The sequence below is a fragment of the Rana temporaria genome, chromosome 5 (assembly GCF_905171775.1).
Source record: "Rana temporaria chromosome 5, aRanTem1.1, whole genome shotgun sequence".
NCBI lineage: Eukaryota > Metazoa > Chordata > Amphibia > Anura > Ranidae > Rana > Rana temporaria.
Genome location: NC_053493.1, coordinates 120,229,840 through 120,247,569, shown reverse-complemented (window position 1 = coordinate 120,247,569; position 17,730 = coordinate 120,229,840). Strand labels below are relative to the sequence as shown.

General features: G+C 45.8%; 1 protein-coding gene across 1 annotated transcript in view; it reads right to left on the bottom strand.

Annotated features, from left to right (window-relative positions):
• The window catches only part of TOPAZ1 (testis and ovary specific PAZ domain containing 1), a 265,848-nt gene that overhangs the window by 46,646 nt on the left and 201,472 nt on the right, over positions 1-17,730 (bottom strand). Inside the window, exon 17 of the mRNA XM_040354381.1 lies at positions 4,170-4,334. Coding sequence (XP_040210315.1) covers positions 4,170-4,334 — 165 coding nt within the window. The remainder of the gene's footprint in view (positions 1-4,169; positions 4,335-17,730) is intronic.

The following is a 17,730-nucleotide window of genomic DNA, read 5'->3' as shown; positions in this document are numbered from 1 at the left end:
GATGTCTGTGGATATTACAGTGGTGGGGAAGTCTGTGGATATTACAGTGGGGAGATGTCTGTGGATATTACAGTGGGGAGATGTCTGTGGATATTACAGTGGGGAGATGTCTGTGGATATTATAGTGGGGACTATATATGGTGATGATCTGAAAAATGTATGTGCGCTATAATTAAACGAAATGAATCGATTAACAAAAAAATGATTAATCGAACACGAAAATTTTAATCGTTAACAGCCCTAAAAAAAAACTTAGTAATAATATATTTTGTGTTAGGGTGATTATTTATTATAATTTGTTTTCAAAGGAGGAAAAGGTTAAAGTTAAGGGTTATTTATTGAATTTATGATTTTTATTTACTTGTGTATTTTTTTTAAACATATATTTATTTATTAATTTATTATTGTTTGTATAATAATAAATAAAAAAAATAAAATAACTATAACTTCTAATCCCAACCCTAACCTAAACTCGAACCCCTTACCCGATTGAAAAAACATTGGAATAAATGAATATTAATAATAAAAGAAGAAACAAAAGCTAATGGAAAAGCTATGTTTTTCAGGGATACCCCAAGGATGACAGAGTACATTGTCGCTGAAGTGCATGAACCACAAGATTTTCTCATATCGATTCCTGGCTGTAACGGTCAGGGGTTTACACCGTTTACGATATTCCATTCCACCAACCCAAGACAGCTTATCTGACACTCCACAATCCAGCAGACACGATCCATATGGATTTTCCCAGAATAACGAGACACAAGCTCTGTTCTCTGGTTCCAAACGAATGAATACTTTAATGGTAAACTCAGCTCTTCTCATACAGTTAGCAACCAAATATGGACAATGACTCAACTCCACCCACAACATGACACAATGAACTTCAATACACATTCCTTTAGATGTAAGTCAGACTTTCTGGCAACGAATCTACATGAGTCAATTACTATAGCTGACATGGCAGACATCATGACTTTTAGAGTGTGTTAACTCACAACACATATTAGCATCAATGGAACTTTCACACAATACAGGGTTAGTTAGCATAGCACCATGAAATATCTTAGGAGCCAGGCTTAATTAACACAATAGAATGCAATCACAGCAAGCTTTCATCACTACAGCCAGGTAGCTGGAGGCGATTAACATCAATTAACATCTCAACAGTCTATGTTCCACATTGAAGGAGACACTCTATTGACCTGTTGTGTTCAGAAGGAACAACTTGTAATATTTCAAGATATCCTGCAATACATGAATCATTACTGTCCCATCTCATGAAATCCATGATATCAGTTCTCAGTCATCCTATGCCCCCAGTGGACATAGGATGACCCTAGACCCAAGAGTCATTGGTGAAGCTGACACAGGAGTACCCCACATCCTTCAAGAGCCTCTGGGTCCCACGGGCCATACCGTTGCATCTCTCCCCTTTCGGTGGGAGACTAACACAGGAGGCGACCCCAGACAGGTTGACTCCGAAATTAGTCCATAGTTCCATTCCTCCAATGCTGGTATCCCCACAGTACCCCAAATAAATTGCTCCAAACAGAGCATTACTCACCCAGCCAACCTCTGCCTCTCTCAGAGAACATGCCTGCCGCTGGGGAGAGGCTTGGACGGGCCCTTCTCCCTGGAGTCCTTTCAGCCGCTGGAGAGAACACAGGGTAACTGGGCTCAGTTCATCATGCTGTTGGGGATCTGGGCCAGCTGCCCCCCATCCCTGGGGTATACAAGTGGAGACTGAAGTCCCATCCACTTCCACAGGAACTCCCTGTCCTGCTAGTTGAGAGCAGAGGCCCATGGCACTCTGCTGGGCTGCTGTGAGTGAAGACCACAGTCCCATCCCACAATATCAGCTCAAGCTGCAGTGGTGTGCAGCGGTCAGTAGCATCCTGCCCTGCTGCCAGTGATTCAGCTGGGAGTAAAAGCTTTACCACCTCAGCTTGTTGCTGGAGAGAGGGGCCAACTGCCCCGGCTCCCTGGAACTCCACATCATCCGCTTCGGCTTCAGGGATGGCAATCGTCCAATCTTCCACTGCCGATTCATCAGCCAGGATTTCAGAGTTGTCATCTGAAATTTCCTCATGGTCCCAGGCAACGGGAGCCCCACCCTGCTGCTGAGCAGAGTCTAGCAGCTGTCTGTAGGCGATCTCCAGCTCCCATTCCTGAACGGCCAGAAACTGCAAATCTTCCTGTAACCAGTGTCCTTTCGAGACATTCAATTTTTGCTCACACTTGGTGACACACTTCAGTATCCTTTTTTTTTTCCATAGGCGGCAGTTTAAAAGTCCCTATAGGTAATCAGTTTATAGCTACGCAGCTCTGTTGCTAAAATGATTGCTCTCATTTCGGTGTTCACGTGTTACATTTGTACATGTGTGTATGTGGGGGGCCTCAAAAATGATATGTACTTGGGTGTAACTAGTAAAAAGCCTGAGGCATACTGGTACCTGGAGGGGTTATTCTGAGCTGGCCTACACTTTGTCAATATGCCATCTTTTTGTAAGTAGGCAGAATAACTCGAAGATTCTAAATGATCCCTTGTGGATGAGAAAGAAAACAATTAGAAAGGCTTCTGCAATAGCCAATTGCCATGCAATGCCTGTCTCTTTCGCTTGGCCGATAGGAGATGAGGAGGCAGTCCTGCCAGAGCCAGGTTTGTCACACAGGCAGATGAAAGGAGAGGAGAAAGACCATTAATATAGGAGCTGGATGTAGTAAGGGTTAAATTGAGTGGTGGGCTGAGGAGGGACAGAGACAGACAGGATGGAAGCAAGCACCTGTCATTTAACCTGTGGAGCCAGCTCTCAAGCAAGCAGAAAGAATCGTGTGAGGTGGCTTCCAGAGAGGGAGCAGAAGTGAATAACCTTTACAGGTGGAGAGCTGGCTGGACATGCGCAAGGAGTGTGGCAATGCAGCAGTCAGTGAACTGGCTGCTATATTGTTGTCAGACACAGTAAGGGAGCCCGTGGACCTGGCATGATTAACTAGGTATTTACTAATAGGAAAGAGCTTTGCTGTTACAAACACACAGGTTTCAAATAACATTTTAAAGAAAGAGACACATACAGTTTTTAGGTTTAATTAAACTTTAACTATGATTATTTATTCAGCAAATCAAATAGTTTGGCATTAGAAAACTGGCGTAATTTGCAGTCATACATGATTAATAAATCATACGTCAGTCATTTCAAGCAGTAATATATGTATTGGCTTTATTTTTTATATTAACACTTTAAACAATTGATTTCTTAGTATTATTCCTTTTTTATAAGCTCTACAGTCAACCATCATTAAAGAAGAACTCCAGGATTGTGATTACATTTGCACAGTAGTCCAGTATAGCAAGTTAAGCAAAACTGCTGACAATGTATTGCTCAAAACTCAGTTTTAAAAGCTGTGATGTCATCATTCTGCGCTGAAAGTTTCTCAATCCACAGGGTCTTCTAGGGGGAGGTTTTTCAGAAGCGATGATTCCACTTTCTATTAGTGCTTGTTGCCGCTCACTGAGACTACACATCCCAGCATGCCCGTTGATATAGAGTCGTTTTGGGCAGGTCTGTGCGGTGGTTCAATGTGCTACACAGTGGGCTTCAGGCTCCCTCCACCCACATCGCTTTACCTTTGCGCTCATTTTAGGTCAGTATACTGTACATAGTTTCCCCACGGTGCGGTATGGGAAGTGGATGTGCTAAGGCTTGCTTTCTCTGAGCCACACATATCCTGGTCTGCCAGTGAACCGTCTGGTCATAGGAGATGGGACAGACCAAGATGCAGCGGCCAAACCATTCAATTACACAACACAGTGGGTGGCTGAGACTGGGAGTCCGAGACTCCTTTCTCCACCCACTGCAGTGAGCAGCAGTGTGATACTAAAAAATACATGGGTGATTGAACAAGACCAGTGGCTGAGGGGATAGAAGACACATCAGTCTTGTAAACAGGATAGGAGGGGGAAAGAGGGCTATTCACTGAACAAATAAAGCTTGATTCCTCAAAGACAGATTGACTTTGCTCTGTAAGATTAACAACTTGTTTAAAAGGTATGGAAGCACCTGTACACATATGTAATACAATTTCTGCCCGGAGTTCTGCTTTAATGGACGGCTTTCCTACTTATCAATTGTTTTTAAAGAACTTAATGAATTACAGAATAAAATTACCTTGGGATTCCTTAAAACCAGGTAGATTTTGAAGGACTTCATAGCACATGCTGTACATACTTTTACACAACGCTTCCTGCACAATACTGCAAAGCAAGCTATGACGCTTCAGAACATCCATCTGGTCACAGGGCCACACTGCACTGTGTATATTCCAATCACACTCTAGAATCCGCATTAATGGGAGGGGGAAAAAAAAAAAAAAAAAAAGATAAACGCATTAGAAAGGTATGTGTGAATCAATAATTATTTTGAACCTCTCCTTTGAACAGGAAAAACTTCTCGCCTTGCCAAAGATCCTACAACTCACCCAAGGTAGCCTATCCCTCCCAGACTTTTGGCTGTACTATTGGGTGGCGATTTATATCACCGTGTGGTAGTGGTTCTCTCAGCCAGAGGACAATCCAGCAGTTACTGTGGTGGCAACACTCGTAGGGTCTTGTGCCACTCGCAGCAATTTGGTTTTTCAAGGCCCTAGTTCTCAGTCTTCGCTCATCGGTCTGATGAGAACCACCATCATAGTCTGGAGTCAGGCAAGAGCATGGTATTGCTCCCTTGTCTCTCCTCACATGCCTCTAAGGGCCAAATCTACCTTTCCCCTTAATTGCCCTGCCAGATTCACAAATCTGGAATACTCAAGGTGTCGTAGCATTAAAACATTATGTCTGAGGGCAAATTGATGAGTTTTGCTGAGCTTAAAGTGGATGTAAACCCAATTAATGAAATTTGAGCTGGGCACATATATCTGTAGCGTTTTCTTGTTTCTCTCCAAAACACTGAGTCCTGTGTTTTTCTTCTGTCCCGTAGCTCTGTTATCAGCCTGATAACTTCTGACAAGGTCTCTGACACAGGAGATAAAAGCAGCCTGAAGTTTGTGTCATGAGAGGTAGCTATAAATAGATTAGCAGAGTGCTGCACATTCCTTCCTTTGCCAGTTTGGAAGGGAGGGGGGTTGTCTTTCCTCAAATCAGCTGTCTTGGCTGTATGCCAAAAATCCACTCCCAGTGCTGAACAGGAAGAGAAAATCTGTAATACAATGTGCACTTTCTAAAGAATTTATAAAGATGAAGACAGCAGATATTTATGTAAAACCTATTTAGGGAGATTTGTTTCATCCCTGTGTATCATCTGAGGCTGTTCACTTCACTGGGTATAGGAGAGGGTTTACATCCACTGTAAGGTGATTGTTATTTACAAACAGGTTATACTTGCCTGCTCTCTGCAGTGGATTTGCACAGAGCAGCCTGGATCCTCCTCTTCTTGGGTCCATCGCCGGCACTCCTGGCCTTTCCTTCCTGTCGAGTGACCCCACAGCAAGCAGCTTGTTATGGGGGCACCGGAGCCGAGCTGTAGCTCAGTGTGTCCATTCAGACACAGAGTTGCGGTTCGGCCCCGCCTCTCTTTTGGCTAGCTTGATTGACAGCAGCGCGAGTCAATGGCGCCACGGCTGCGTTTCAGTCAATCAGGAGGGAGAGCCCAAGGTGGCCGAGGTATTCGTGTACATCGCTGGATAGAGATGGGGCTCAGGTAAGTATTAGGGGGGCTGGTGCAGAAGGCTTTTTATCTCAAATGCCTCTACAACCCCTTTAATATGAAATACAATATCCTTAATTAGGATAGGTTGTTTAGATAGCTACAACTAAAACATGTAGTGCAATCACAGTTTCGCCCTTCACCTTTGAATTTGACCCCCTAGAGAGGCTACCCACTTCAACAGGGGAAACCTTTGTCCTTTTATCTATCTGAGACTCTCCGTCAATCATTTGGTCAAATTGAGGAGACTTTTTCCGAAATGGCAAGCTGATCTGGCGGATTTTTTAGATGACTGGGATGAATAAATAAGCCACTATATTACTGTGACAGACTCACCTGGGACAGGGTTTTTTGGAGGGGACTGAATGCTAGCCTCCTACCTTGTGATCATGGGCCCTGGCATTTGGGGGAACGGTGCTCTTTGTGAGCTGTATGCCTGGGGACCCTGTATATGCCACATTAGAGTGACTGAGTCATACTGTTGGGACATACAGTGTAAGGCAGGGGTGGCAAACTCAAATTCATCGGGGGCCGCATCAGCAGTTTGATTGCCCTCAAAGGGCCAGTTGTATCTGCACTCGTTTTCTTGCGCTGCGTAGGGAGCGCAGGGTTCAGGAGTGCGCTGCGTAGGGAGCGCAGGGTTCCGGAGTGCGCTGCCTCCTCCTCTCTGGTGTCACCCCCCTCCTCTCTGATGTCACTGGTATCCACCCCCTTCTCGGGTGCCACTGGTGTTCCCCCCTTCTCTGGTGTCACCCCCCCTTCTCTGGTGTCCCCCCCTCCTCTCCGGTGTCAATGGGGACCCCCTCCTCTCTGGTGTCACCCTCCTCAGTGACCCCAGTGAGGAGGGGGACCCCAGTGACACCAGAGAGGAGAGGGACCCCAGAGAGGAGAGGGACCCCAGTGACACCAGAGAGGAGAGGGACCCCAGTGACACCAGAGAGGAGAGGGACCCCAGTGACACCAGAGAGGAGAGGGACCCAAGTGACACCAGAGAGGAGGGGGACCCCAGTGACACCAGAAAGGAGGGGGACCCCAGAGAGGTTGGGGACCCCAGTGACACCAGAGAGGAGAGGAGGGGGACCCCAGTGACACCAGAGAGGAGAGGAGGCCCAGTGACACTGGTCCCCCTCCTCTCCTCTCTGGTGTCACAGGTGTCCCCCTCCTCCGCTCAGTACAATATGCCATGTACAACAGCCATGCTCCCTGGGTGATCGTGTCTCTCCTACCTGCAGGTGCAGATCTCTCAGTTCTCCTCATGTCTGCGGTTGTGGTCCCGGGTCTGTGAGCTGAGGCGGTGCAGAGTGTCACGCCGTGCACTGGTTACTAGGCAAGCAGACTGTGGTGGAGCAAGATGGCGGCGGCGAAACGTCACTTCCTGACGAGACAGCCGCCGCCGGGTGTACCAAGATGGCCGTCGCTCCGGAGCTAGGCCAAAGCTGGGGACTTTCCTATGGCCGAGGCTCCGGAGCGCATCGCATGGTGTCACATATCGGTTACAAGCCGTTGCATCCGCCGCGCGGGCCACATGGCAAGGCATGGCGGGCCAGATTCGGCCCGCGGGCCTTGTGTTTGCCACCCCTGGTGTAAGGAGATGCTCATGCCATCACCTCCAGCCATCTGTCTGTTCTCTGTGCTAATTGACCCTGATATTGTGTGAAGATGTCCTGTGTTTACACTTATGATAATGTGTATTGTATAGCAGGTGAGCGAGGAGACGTGACGACTATGAGTCACCACGGCTGTCTAAATGATTTAGTTAATTGGCTCATGTTAATTTATGTTCTGGTTACCTCCTCTTTAATTGTATATAAGACTGGCATTTTGGTTCTAAGAAACACTCCATGTTTAGCACACAAACAAGTCTCGTCTCGTTGTGTGTTGAGAGCAGCTGGAATATCCGATATCTATATCCAGCCTGATAGAAAGCGGTATATGACGGAAACACTCAAGCGGAGTGTGGGACGTTCTGTTACATTGGTGGCTAGCAGCAGGATACTTTCTGCAGTCTGGGACATCCAACCTCCACCTGGATCCAATGTCAGGATAGCAGGAGAGGAGAGGTGCAGATACCAGCCGCCATGGAAGAGGAATTCGGAAGGAGGTTGCGAGAGAAGCAGATACAGCACAGAGGACCAGTATCAGAGCAAGTTCTGCTAGGATGGTTTGATTCTATTTGCTGTGAACTCTGGAAGAAAGTGCTAGCCCGTGAGTAGCAACACCAGGGAAAAGTTCTCCCCTCCAACCAGGAAAGGTACTGGTCGCATTATGGATTGCGGGGGCTGTTATTGGGAGAAAAACCGCACAAGGAACAGACAGCTGAATTAAGCAGGCTGGTCTGGGCAGATGCGGCTGGATGAGAGCTACAGAGCTCTTCGGTGGCATGTATCCCAAGCAAGTCCCTGGATAGCGGATGACAGCCCAATGGAAGGCTTAAGCTACGGCAGCCTGGGACTGTTGTATATGAAGCTGACAGGGGACTCCAACTTTGGGAGTGATTGGAGTGGCGGTTGGACGAAATCATGGATTTCAGAGAAGGGCTACTGAACGTCTCGGAAGTGCACTGGAAGATTTGGAGTTTCTGGCCATTCAGGAATGGGAGCTGGAGATTGCCTACAGATGGCTGCTAGACTCTGCTCAGCCCCAGGGCTGGGCTCCCTTTGCCTGGGACTATCAGGAAATACCAGTGGACAACGCTGAAATCCTGGCTGAAGAGTCGGCAATGTGGCAGAGTAACAGTATGCTTTGCCAACCTGCCCCTGCAGCTATAGACGCGGAGGTATTATGGCGGATGCAGCAAGTGCTGACTGACCTTGATGATCCTGTTTCTGCATGGGATGATCTTGAATGGAGGAATGTGCCTGTCCAGCAGCATGCCAGAAAATCGGCAGGGGTAAATCTGGAAATTGCCATTCCCAAAGCTGAAGTGCTGACCGCAGGGCAGAGCTCTGCTAACCTCTGCCCAGTACCTATAGCATCTTCTGGGTTTCATGGACAGGAGATGGTGAACCTCTATCTCCAGACACCAGTTGCAGAGACAGGGGATTTAATAGACTTTTCTGCTGAGGAAGAACAACCTGATGAGCCTCCAGCAGAAGAGCTGGTATCAGGGCCAAACTTCACTGTGCTATGCCCAGCACCAAGGGTAGTATCTGTGGAGTTGAAAGGAACTTCCCCAGCTGAAGCGCTGGTCACCAGACAGAGGGTTCAAGACCTCTGCCCCACACCTGTGGCAGTTCCGGAGTCTCAAGGTGAGAAGGTGGCGATCACTTCCCAGCAGCAGATACAGGGGAGAAGGGAGAGGAGGTGTTCATCGTTAGCCCAACAGTTGGCCAGGGTGGATTATGTGGTCTTTCTTCCCCAAAGATCCGTGCATCTGGGAGACTGTACCACAGACATGTTGTCCCAGCAGCTAGATGAGGGAATGGAAAAGGAAGCAGCCAGCTCACCTCCCCAATGGCAGCTACACAGTTTGAGTGTGGAGGAATCCAGCCTCCTTCCCCAACGGTTAGCTGGAGCGGATGATGTGGAGTCCCCAGCAGAAGTGCTGGCAAAAGGGCAGAGCGCCGCTGGCCCCTGCCTAGCTCATACAGTGTCTCTACAGCTTCAGGAAGCTGGAGTAGGTGGCCCCTCTGCCCAGCAGCAGACCAAGCCCCGGAATGTTAAAGCGGAGGTTCACCCTAATTTGAAAGTCAGCGGTAAACACAAGGGCTCAGTGTATGTATTACAAGTTCGCTGTCCAAAACAAATTAAAAATCAATTGCATACCTTTGTTCTGTCTTTTGAACCAGGCACTTCCTGGTTTGGCTCCCGCGGGAGTGGGCGTGTTGCTTCAGCTGCGATCGCCGCAGTGATTCCTGGGATTACTTAGCTCCTGGGAGCACAGCGTGACGCTGCCCAGGAGACGATTCTCTAGCCTAGCAGAAGAACTCTTGCGTGATTTTACACGTCACATGACTATTGCATTACAGCATTCACCGCATCCCGGAAGAATTTGCTTGTGGACTTGAGAGTGGAAGCAAGATGGAAGCCTCCAGGAATTATTTTTATAAAGTCTCTTTTGCGGCAGAAAAACATTCCGGGGGCCTATGAAATAAGGACACGTGAGTACCCCATTAACTATGTGAAGAGCGGCAGATGGATATAAAAAAAAAAAAACGTATTCCTGCGGAACCCCCTCTTTAAAACCACCCAGCTGAAGCGCTGGCAGCCGGACAGAGAGTCAATGAGCTCTGCCCCACACCTACTGGTGTCCACTACTCCTTGCAGCCAAGATTGGGGGTCATGCGGACAGACTATGTGAGTTCACTTTGTCCGACTAACGCATGTCCAGACCAGGTGGAGGTCTGGGACCTTGTTAGTCGACTTTTGATGGGGGAGAAATGTGACAGACTCACCCGGGATAGGGGCTTTTGGAGGGGACTGAATGCTACTCTCTTACCTTGCGACCATGGGCCCTGGCATTTGGGGGAACGGTGCTCTTTGTGAGCTGTATATGCCATATTAGAGTGACTGAGTCATACTGTTGGGACATACAGTGTAAGGAGATGCTCATGCCATCACCTCCAGCCATCTGTCTGTTCTCTGTGCTAATTGACCCTGATATTGTGTGAAGATGTCCTGTGTTTACACTTATGATAAAGTGTATTGTATAGCAGGTGAGCGAGGAGACGTGACGTCTATGAATCACCTCGGCTGTCTTAATGATTTAGTTAATTGGCTCATCTTAATTTATGTTCTTGTTACCTCCTCTTTAATTGTATATAAGACTGGCATTTTGGTTTTAAGAAACACTTCATGTTTAGCACACAAACAAGTCTCGTCTCAGCAGCTGGAATATCCGATATCTATATCCAGACTGATAGGAAGCGGTATACGACGGAAACACAAGCGGAGTGTGGGACGTTCCGTTACAATTACTAATATGTTTTTTTACCAAGGATAGGTTTATACAAAATTCCTCTACAGGGCACACTACACTCCCCACTGCCTTACTGTTATGTACCCTATAATTATCCCCCTATCATAGGTGTCAGCTTGCCAAAAGCAATTTTTTTAAGTGGTTTGGACCTGCCCCAGGATCCGTCCTTTTTGGGAAGCAGTACTTAAAGGGGTTGTAAAGGTACATGTTTTTTCACCTTAATGCATTCTATGCATTAAGGTGAAAAAAACATAAAAACATCTGAGGATTAGTGCCCCCCCCAGTTTACTTACCTGACCCCTCAAAAGTTCAGTGCCGTGAACGAGCTGGCTTCTTGGCTCATTCATTGGTTGATTGAAAGCAGCGCAGCCATTGGCTCGCGCTGCTGTCAATCGCATCCAATGACGCGGCGCGCTCGCATGAAGGTGGTTGAATCTTGCGGGAGGAGCCGAGACAACCGCCGAGGGACCCCAGAAGAGCAGGTTCGGGGCCACTCAGTGCAAAATGAGCTGCACAGTGGAGGTAAAGTATGTAAGTATAACATGTTTGTTATTTAATTTTTTTTTTTTTTTTTTACCTTTACATACCCTTTAAGGCTAGGTCACCGGCAACATTAATATCCTCAAGTTTGGATCCTAAGGTATTGCTGTTGGGTGTCCTGGGTTGTGCAGAACGGAGCCATTATTTAAAATTGTTGTCTTTTACAGTACTTTTTGTACTTGTACTTTGTACTTGTAAGAAAATCCTTATAAAATGGAAGACTCCTCTAGCCCCTACTATATCTTCTTGGTGAGCTGCCATTAAAAATGTCTTGCCCTTCTAAAAATGAACATAGGAAAGCCATAATTGACTCCTGTGGTGTAAAATAACGATCTCTTATATTTACCCTTTGTCCACCCTTTCCCTGTTTTTACCTACACCCTCCTCTCCCCTGCCTTCTTCCAACCCAACTCCCCATCTGAGTTTTTCCTCCAAATCAAAGGGATTACGATGGTAATGCCTGAATACTTGATTCTACCTGCCTTTATATGGCAAAATGAGGATGTGTGGACATTGGTTATCACTTCCTAATACTAATATCGTGCGTGACCTAGTTTACGTCTGCACTACTGACCCCATCTAAAATGTATACTGTACCGTTTGTGAACCCCGTTAGTCATTTTAAAAATATGTTGTAAGCTGTACTTCCTATGTATATGCTGCAATTTTTTAACCACCTACGGACTGCACGCTGCAGGAATGTCACTACTTTGGAAAGGAATACCGTTATTATGGTAGCAGCTAGCTACCATAATCCCGGTACTCTCTTCAAGGGCGGGCGATCTGCTCTCAGATAATATGTGATCTCTGCGGCAGATTCCCCGCAAGATACCTTTAATCGCGGCCCTCCCTCCCACCGCTCTCTGGTGCCCCCGGCAGCAGCTGAGGCGAACGGATGCTGTCCCTGGCTGGGTATGAAGACGAGTGAGGGGAAGATGGCCCCCACCCGTCTCCATATCATTGCAGGGCGGAAGCGACGTCAAACTGTCACTTCTACCATAAAGCTGGTCAGCACAGGGAGGCATGAAGTGCTCTAGAATTTCCTGGTAGAGGGCTGCTCTGACTTTGGACCAACACCAGCAATGACATGGCTCCCCAAATCATCACTGTGGAAACTGGACCTCATGCAACTTGGATTCTGTGCCTCTCTACTTGTCCTCCAGTCTCTGGGACCTCGATTTCCAGTCTGTGATGATTTGGGGAGCCACGTCATCTGCTTGTGTTGGTCAACTGTGTTTTATCAATTCCAAAGTCATCACAGCCCTCTACCAGGAAATTCTAGAGCACTTAATGCTTCCCTCTGCTTACCAGTTTTATAGAGATTGTAAAAACAGAGAGGAATTGAAATTGGAACATTAATTGAGGAAAGGCCAGGTGACACTGCCGGGTGAGACGGTGACGGTTTTTCCATCTGCGAGCACTGAGGGAGTTATGGCGCCAATTGCCCGACTATATACAGGTGCATTGCGTTGCTCCTCTCGCCCTGCACGACTGCATGAAGCTAGCGGCGTGCCACAGTGTCGGCCGTGCATGATCGGTCCAGGGTGGTGTGTGTCTCCTATTCAACCCCTTCACATTGGACACTGGTAGCACATAGAACCTCGATCCATACCCTAGAACGAGGTATTTTTCAATTTTCAACACTCACTACACTAAGCCCCACTCTTTCCACCTTGATTCTTGTCCCACAATGGCAGACTTCTATTGGCGCGCCGCTACAGCTCCCGGCAATGACCTCCCCTGGGTTGTCCACAGCCTCCAGCTCAACACCATCACTGCACAGACACCCTGTAACTAGAATGCCCTAGGGGGGTCTTTCATATTCACCCAATTGTTGCTCCTTAACAGTATTTGCTCCAGACAATTTTTGTGGAATACAATTATAGTTCTTTATCATAGATCCAGTCCACGTGCTTCGCTCCTGAAAATTGGCCACAGCCATGTAACGCGTCGAACTACAGATGCCGTGCACTTTGTCGTATCCAGTTCAACCATGCTATATTACCCAAGATAATAGGCTCCATGGGTGTCCGTGTCAATATCTTCTTGGATGTTATACCTAGTATCTACCACAGGGATCCATGAGGCCCTACAACGGGCCATTTTGTGTGTGTGTGTGTATGCGTGCGATCCATTGGACCTTGCATTGCCTTATTGCAATATCTTGTTTATTTCTATGATGGGGATTAAGAGAGGGCCCCTAACCACATTCTCTACAATAATTTGTATATGTGTAATTATGTTTATTGTTCGAATTTGTATAATTACCATGTATGAATCGAATTTGTTTTTTTTGTATTATATCATCATAATACACCCTGGTTTTAAAAATATTTAATATCAATTTTACTCAATAAATTATAATATCTACTTTGGACATACTAGTTTCATTTAAAGTCCCAATTTCCCTTTCTTTTCATTCCTGCCCCCCCCTAATTTTCCTCAGTTTGATAGAGATGATGATTTCATTTTCCAGCAGAACTTGTCACCTTCTCTCACTGCCAAAAGTACCAATACCTGGTTTACTGCTCATGGTATCACCGTGCTTGATTGGCCGGCAAACTCGCCTAACCTAAACTCCATAGAAAATCTGTTGGGTATTGTTAAGAGGAAGATGAGTCACCAGACCCAGCAATCCAGAAGAGCTGAAGGCCACTATCAAAGCAACCTGGGCTTCCATAACACCTCAGCAGTGCCACAGGCTGATCGCCTCCATGACACAACGCATTGCTGCAGTAATTAATGCAAAAGAGGCCCCAACCAATTACTGAGTACCGTATATGAACATACTTTTCAGTAAATCAACATTTCTGTTATTAAAAATCCTTTTTTTTTTATTGGTCTTATGTAATATGCAAATTTTCTGGGATACCGAATTTAGGGTTTTCACTAGCTGTAAGCCATAATTATCAAAATAAAAAAAAGAAATGCTTGAAACATATCACTCTGTGTAACACATCTATAAATAATATAGGAGTTTCACTTTCTGATGATATAATTTTATGAGATGCACACACATATATATATATATATATATATATATATATATATATATATATATATATATTACACACACACCAACCACTATATTAGGTCCATCCGTTCAATTGTTTGGGAACACAAATTCCTAATCAGAAAATCATATGGCAGCAACTTAATGCATTTAGGCATCTAGGAGGTGGTGAAGATGACTTGCTGAAGTTCAAATCGATCAGAATGGAAAAGAAAGGGTATTTAAGTGACTTAACGTGGCATGGGCTGGTCTGAATATTTCAAAAGCTGTTATTCTACTGGGATTTTCAGCCACAACCATCTCTAGGGTTTACAGAGAATGGTCCGGGGAAAAAAAAAGAAAAAACATCCAGTGAGCGGCAGTTGTGTGGTCGAAAATGCTTTGATGATATCAGAGAAGGGGCAGACTGTTTCTAGATGACAAAAGGGCAACAGTAAGTCAAATAACAACCACTCGTTACAATGAAGGTATGCAGAATACCATCTTTGCACACACAACACATTGAACCTTGAAGCAAATGGGCTACAACAGAAGACCACACCGGGTGTCAGCTAAGAACAGGAAACAGAGGCTACAATTCGCACAGGCTTATCAAAATTGGACAATAGAAGATTAGAAAAACGAAGCCCGGTCTAACAAGTCTGCGACATTCAGATGGTAGGGTCAGAATTTGGAGTAAACAACATGAAAGCATGGATCCATCTAGCCTTGTATCTACGGCTCATGATGGTAGTGTAATAATGTGGGGGATATTTTCTTGGCACACTTTGGGCCCCTTAGTACCAATTGAGCAATGTTTAAACGCCAAAGCCTACCTCAGAATTGTTGATGGCCATGTCCATTCCTTTACGATTACACTGTACCCATCTTCTGATGTCTACTTCCAGCAGGATAATGCACCACGTCAGAGCGCAAATCATCTCAAACATGAACATGACAATGCATTCACTGTCCTCCAATGTCACCAGATCTCAATCCAATAGAGCACCTTTGGGATGTGGTGGAACGGGTGATTCACATCATGGAGGTGCAGCCGACAATTCTGCAGCAACTGTGTGATGCTATCATGTCAATATGTACCAAAATCTCTGAGGAATGTTTCCAACACCTTGTTGAATCTATGCCATGAATAATTAAGGCAGTTTTGAAGGCAAAGGTGGGTCCCAACCCAGTACTAGCAAGGTTGCTTTCAGAAATAGAGCATTTATAATAGAGTTATTAGTTTATTTTTTTATAAATTAAAAGAAGAGAAATCCACATCAATATTTCGTATGACCGCCCTTTGCCTACAAAACAGCATCAATTCTTCTATTTACACTTGTGCACAGTTTTTGAAGGACCTTAACAGGTAGATTGCACCAAACATCTTGGACAACTAACTACAGATCTTCTGTGGGCGTAGGCTGCCTTAAAGTGGATGTAAACCCTCTTCTATACCCAGTGAAGTGAATAGCCTCAGATGATAGAGATTAAACAAATCTCCCTATACAAGTTATTTGTATATCTGCTGTCTTTGCCTTTATACACTGTTTAGAAAGCACACATCATTTTTTTTCTTCCTGTTTTAGCTGTGGGAGTGGAGTCTTCGCATACACTGTGTGACAGCTGGTTGGAGGAAACGCACCCTCCACATAGGCAGAGGAATGAAGGATTGCGCAGAGCTGTGCTGTGAATAGACCAGCTCTCTGCTAATCTATTTCTAGCACCCACCGACACAGATTTCCAGCTGCTTTTATCTCCCGTCTTGTAGAATTTTTTAGAAGTTATCATGCTAATAACAGAATAACAAGTAGTATAAAGACATGGGACTTAGGGCTTTGGAGAAAGATAAGTAAATACTACAGATATATGTGCCCAGGTTAGATTTCATGAAATCGGGTTTACATTCACTTTCAATACTTCCATCTCTTTAAGTTATCCCAGAAACAGACTCAATGGTTTTTGAGATTAGGGCTCTGTAAAGGCCAAACCATCACTTCCAGGACTCGTCCTTCTTTAATGACATTGGATATATGTTTGGAGTTGTTGTTCTGCAACAAAATAACTTTAGGCCAATCACACACCTCCCTGATGGTATGGGCATGATAAATAGATATCTGCCTGTATTTATCAGCATTGAGGATGCCACTGATCAGGCAACATCGAGGAGTTTTAGGAGGAAAGAAATTTTCAACCCAGTGTTCCGCTAATTGTGAGTGCAGGTAAGCACAGCCTTTATATAAGCTTGGGCATTGCAGGGTTCTCTTCAGGAGACAGGTGTGCTCTCTGTCCAGGAGACATATGTACCCCCCATCAGGGGACAGGTGTGGGCTCCCGTTAGGAAAGGTTTTCCACTTAAAGGGGTCGTAAAAGTTTTTTTATTTTCTAAATAGGTTTCTTTAAGCTAGTGCATTGTCGGTTTACTAACCTTTTTCTTCGATTTCCCTTCTAAATGTTTTTTTTCCTTTGTCTGAATTTCTGACTTCCTGTTTCTCCTCAGTAAGCTTGCCCCCATCATCCAAACCCTTCCGGCTGGGGGTTAATCAGCGTGCTCGCCCCCTCCCTTGGGACTACATCCCTGCGGGGAGAAGCTGTGAACACAAAGTTTCCCCACAGGGATGTACTTCCAAGGGAGGGGGCGAGCACGCTGAATAACCCCCAGCCAGAACAAATTGGATGATGGGGGCAAGCTTAATGAGGAGAAGCAGAAAGTGAGAAATTCAGACAAAGAAAAAAAAACATTTAGAAGGGAAATCTAAAGAAAAGGTAAGTAAACCAACAATGCGCTAGCTTAAAGGAACCTATTTAGAAAATAAAAAACAAAACGTTTACAACCCCTTTAAGAGACAGCACTCAACCTTACAAATGAGATTCCTTGTCCATAGGGCTGGGAGAGTGGAGACAAATGGCCTAGGGGACTTGAGCTGAGACGACTAGATGAAGAAATATGGAGGTCTCGGAGGAGTGAGAGCCCTGGGGTGCCAGGAGATAAACTATCAAGAGGCCAAGGAGTGGGCCCAAGCAGCCGGATGCTGTAACTACAGGCTGAGTGAGCCAGGAAAGCTGGGTCAAACTATCTGAGGGACCAGTGAAAAGAGCATTGGCCCTGCTGAAGTGGGGGCAAGGTGGTTTGGAATTATTTTTGTGTTAATCACTTTGATGGTGGAAACCACTGTGTGGGCAGGTTTTCTGTGTTTTTGGCGTTTTACAAAAAGTGGGCCGAGAAGCCCTTAAACAAAGCTCACACTGGCAGAATCTCACTACTACCACCACTGAGTTAAAAGAGAAGTGCGAGATTCAAAAATAACATACATTCATAGTCACCTATGTAGATGCAGCATCAGTCCAAAGCGGCAGCTGTCCCCGCCACCTTTACACCGAGAACGGAACGATCAAAGACCACTGATCACTCAGTTCTCTGGTCAGACTGAGCGCTGGGCTGTGTAGGGGACGGGAGTGGCTGGCTGATGCTCTCAGCAGTGCGCTGGGAGGCTGAGCCAGCTGCTGGTCAGGCATTTGTGCGGATCCTGACATTACTGTCATGGATCTCTGCAGAGCCTGGACCAATTTTGTGACAT